General features: G+C 40.3%; 1 protein-coding gene across 1 annotated transcript; it reads left to right on the top strand.

Annotated features, from left to right (window-relative positions):
• The first annotated feature begins 322 nt into the window (after positions 1-322).
• Positions 323-3,427, top strand: Scgb3a2 (secretoglobin family 3A member 2). The gene is made up of 3 exons (XM_057789229.1): positions 323-512; positions 2,818-3,002; positions 3,364-3,427. Exons 1-3 carry the CDS (start codon positions 458-460, stop codon positions 3,385-3,387), a joined length of 264 nt encoding a protein of 87 aa, XP_057645212.1. The 5' UTR covers positions 323-457; the 3' UTR covers positions 3,388-3,427.

Below are 3,427 nucleotides of genomic sequence, written 5' to 3'. Positions count from 1 at the left end.
TGTCATTATGCTAAATCTAGGAAGTCCATCAGGCAGTGCAATTCTCTAAACTTTAAATAGTAGAACAAATTGGAGAAAAACAAGTCTTTATCCTGACATAAAGTCCTTACTTGCTCTTAAGTGTTCTTCCAGGAGTAGAATTCTTTAGCGTCTGCCATTGTTTCAATGTGAGGGCTTGGGAAAGAACTACTTGAGACTACTTCCGTGTGTGGCTTTGCTTCTCATGAGAAGGTGATGAAAAGCAGAAACCCCTCCAAAGTGTTTACTTAGGAAGCAAAAATGCTCTTCTCTGCTAGGGTGAGTCAAAAGGCGGCGGGTGCAGTTCAGGTCTTTAGTGTATATATTAATACATGTGTGAGAAGCAGCCATCCCTGTGACGGCAAGCAGAACTATCGACTCCCGGATTTGTTGGGCTTTCTGACAGCATTCTAAAGTCAGGACATCACAGACACTAGCTATGAAACTGGTATCCATCTTTCTGCTGGTGACCATCGGTATTTGTGGTTATTCCGGTAAGTCACCGTCTGGAGCATCAATAGTTCTCTACCTTTCTGCTTCTCTGTGTGACAGCACAGCTACGCCTGGCTTACCAGCAGTGGAGTATGAAAAGAGGCGTTTCCGAGTCCCAGAAAATATTGGTAACTGTGGGAAGATAGTGGGGCTCCTCTGTCAGTCAAGTTAACCCAATGTGAGTACTATCTCCAATACACAGTAAATTAGCCAGCTCCTACTGATGGGCAATGGACATCCCAGTTCTCCTTAATCATTAATAGTTTTTGTAGTTATTCTTGCTGTTATCTCCAATTAGGCAGGCCAATTGGATTCCCTTGGAACAACTACATCTATCAGCTGTAGAAGCTGCTGTAAAGGAGCTCTAGTTGGGCGTGGGAAGAGACTTCTGCAGGAGTCATCGCTCTGCAGGCTGCAGTCAGGCGTGCAGGCAGAGTGCAGGGTGTGTACGGGGAAGGGGTGAAGCGCTTAACTTTCTAGTAAAGTACAGAAACCTGCTTCTTCAGAGGCTGAGCCACTCCTCTCAGAGGGGGTCACTGTAAGGATGGGGATGAAAGATTTGAGTCCCCGAGAAAAATGCTCAATGATAGTCATTGTTCACCAAGTGTAAAAGGTTCAACGAACATTCCCCAGAAAGATAGATAAACTCTGTGGAAATGTTTAATATGGAAGGTATGAAGATAAACCATGAGATTCCAAGTGCTGCTTGCACTTAGGATCACGACCTAAGATCATTGTTTGTTTGGGATTGTTTTTTCTTTTTGAGAAATTTGGCCAGTTTTGAATATTTCATTGTCCCTTAGTGTGCAAAGAAATTTTTTGTAGACAAATATGGCAACAGAAAAGAACATGGATCAGAATAACTACCACTCTATGAGGAGAACATTTGAGAGGAAGATAGGAGATAGAAGATAGAGGGAGGCAGGGTGTGGGACAAGCTCAGTTTCATACTTTGAATCAGGAAACAAGAAGGTTTTCTGAGAAAAACTGAACCTTGGCAGGTCTTAGCTAGTAAGATGGAGATTCATATGTGAATGCTTTCTACATACATGTATTTATGTTTCTGTATTCTAAAAATATATCACATATTTTCTATTGTTTATTTTCTATGCAAAGTAATTTTCTTCCTTTTTATCTGGAAAATTATAAACCATTATTTTAAATTGTAGTTATTAAGTTGTCAATTGTACAAATTAAGAAGCTTTAAATGGTACGTACACATATTCATAGCATCATGAACTAATTGTGCAGTTTCCCTTCTACCTGTCCATTCTATAATCTTGCTCAGTCCCTAAACATCCCTTTTGATTTCTTCCTACTCTTCGTTCTCTATTTCCTTCCAATTGCTAGTGACTACTATTCCTTAAACCAAATATGCAAAATGCAATTTCCCCATAAAAAACTTAATAACTCCTTACTGTCTCTTTAAAAAATCCATAATAATGGGTATGGCATCGAAGGCTTTAAAAAAATCTTACTTTAGTGAATTTATACAGTACAACCCTGTCATCTACCTATTAATCATACCCATCATGCACTCTCGTCTTCCTCTCTGGATAGATAGCTAGACTAAATGCATGTGTGTGTGTGTGTGTGTGTGTGTGTGTGTGTGTGTGTTTGACATCACAATGATGTATTGATCTTGTGTCTAAGGGCCTTTTCTCTTCTTAATCTCAGAACTGTTCCTTCTCTAACTGGTGGCAATTATGATGTAATGAATTGAATTGATTTCATGGGCTGTGATCTAGTCCATTGATTCTTGGCCTTGAATGGAAAAGCTTTACGGTACTTCTCTATTGGCCTAAAGGCTGTGGCAAGCATATATACAAAGCATCTTCTTACTCAATCACCCATTAGTTCCTACTGAATTTGTCAGTACTTCCTCTTACTACATGCCGCAGTCACTTCTGAACATGTAGCACAGCAACAGACATAAATACCTTCTATTCCAATGAGAGGATGAAGCTGGTAAAATAACACAAACATAATACTGGAGGCAATAATAAGAAAAATATGAGAAAAGATTAAGAGAATATGGCGTTCACATTTAGTGGTTACTACAGGCTTCTCTCTAGTGGTAATGTTTGAAAAAAAACCAGGCCACAGGAGGAAAAAGGGACTACGTTTTCTGGGGAACATCCTAGAAAGATGGGCTGCCACAATCAAAGCCCAAAAGGCATACATATTTATGGGAAATCCCACTGAATGGATGTAGGCTAGGGACTGTAGTGGGCAGAGAGGAAGGTGATGGGGTCTTGGACAGGGATGTGTGTACCATCTTTCATTCTGTTTTCCTTTGCTCTGCAGCCACGGCCTTCCTCATCAACAGTGTCCCTCTTCCTGTTCCCGTTGACAACCTTATTCCCTTATTTGACCCCTTGAAAATGCTTCTGAAAACCCTGGGCATTTCTGTAGAGCATCTGGTGCAAGGGCTGAAGAAGTGTGTGGATGAACTGGGGCCTGAGGCTTCAGAGTCTGTGAAGAAGCTTCTGGTAATAACAACTTGGTTGGGGGAGGCATTTCTTCCATGGGGGAAGCCTTAGCTACATGAATGTTCTCTCATTATTTATAAGTACATTATTTTTATTTCATTGATTATATTCATGAAATATGCATAGTCCAGAGACTTCAGAAAGCAAAACATATGCATTTATAGAAAGAACATTTGAACAGGACAAGTCATGACTTTACCTAATTGCACAGCTTTGGGACCCTTGATAAGGCATACTGAGTCTTTACTTCAACATCAGCAAAATGTTGTCAAATAGGAGGGTAAAAGTGAATATTTTTGAAACTTTCTACTTACATGTTAGCTAGGCCTGGCTTCTTTATCTTTGTTCTTCTATTTTCCAGGAGGCCCTATCACACCTGGTGTAACATCTGCATGAAGACAGTAAAGGTGGGAGTGGACAGAGAA

Source organism: Chionomys nivalis, chromosome 14, assembly GCF_950005125.1.
Source record: "Chionomys nivalis chromosome 14, mChiNiv1.1, whole genome shotgun sequence".
Taxonomy (NCBI): Eukaryota; Metazoa; Chordata; class Mammalia; order Rodentia; family Cricetidae; genus Chionomys; species Chionomys nivalis.
This window is presented reverse-complemented; position numbering and strand designations above follow the sequence as displayed.

Coding starts and splice junctions, on each gene's coding strand:
- Scgb3a2 (XM_057789229.1), top strand. CDS start 458: ATGAAACTGGTATCCATCTTTCTGCTGGTGACCATCGGTATTTGTGGT. Junction 513..2,817: donor CGGTATTTGTGGTTATTCCG/GTAAGTCACCGT, acceptor TTTGCTCTGCAG/CCACGGCCTTCCTCATCAAC. Junction 3,003..3,363: donor AGTCTGTGAAGAAGCTTCTG/GTAATAACAACT, acceptor TCTATTTTCCAG/GAGGCCCTATCACACCTGGT.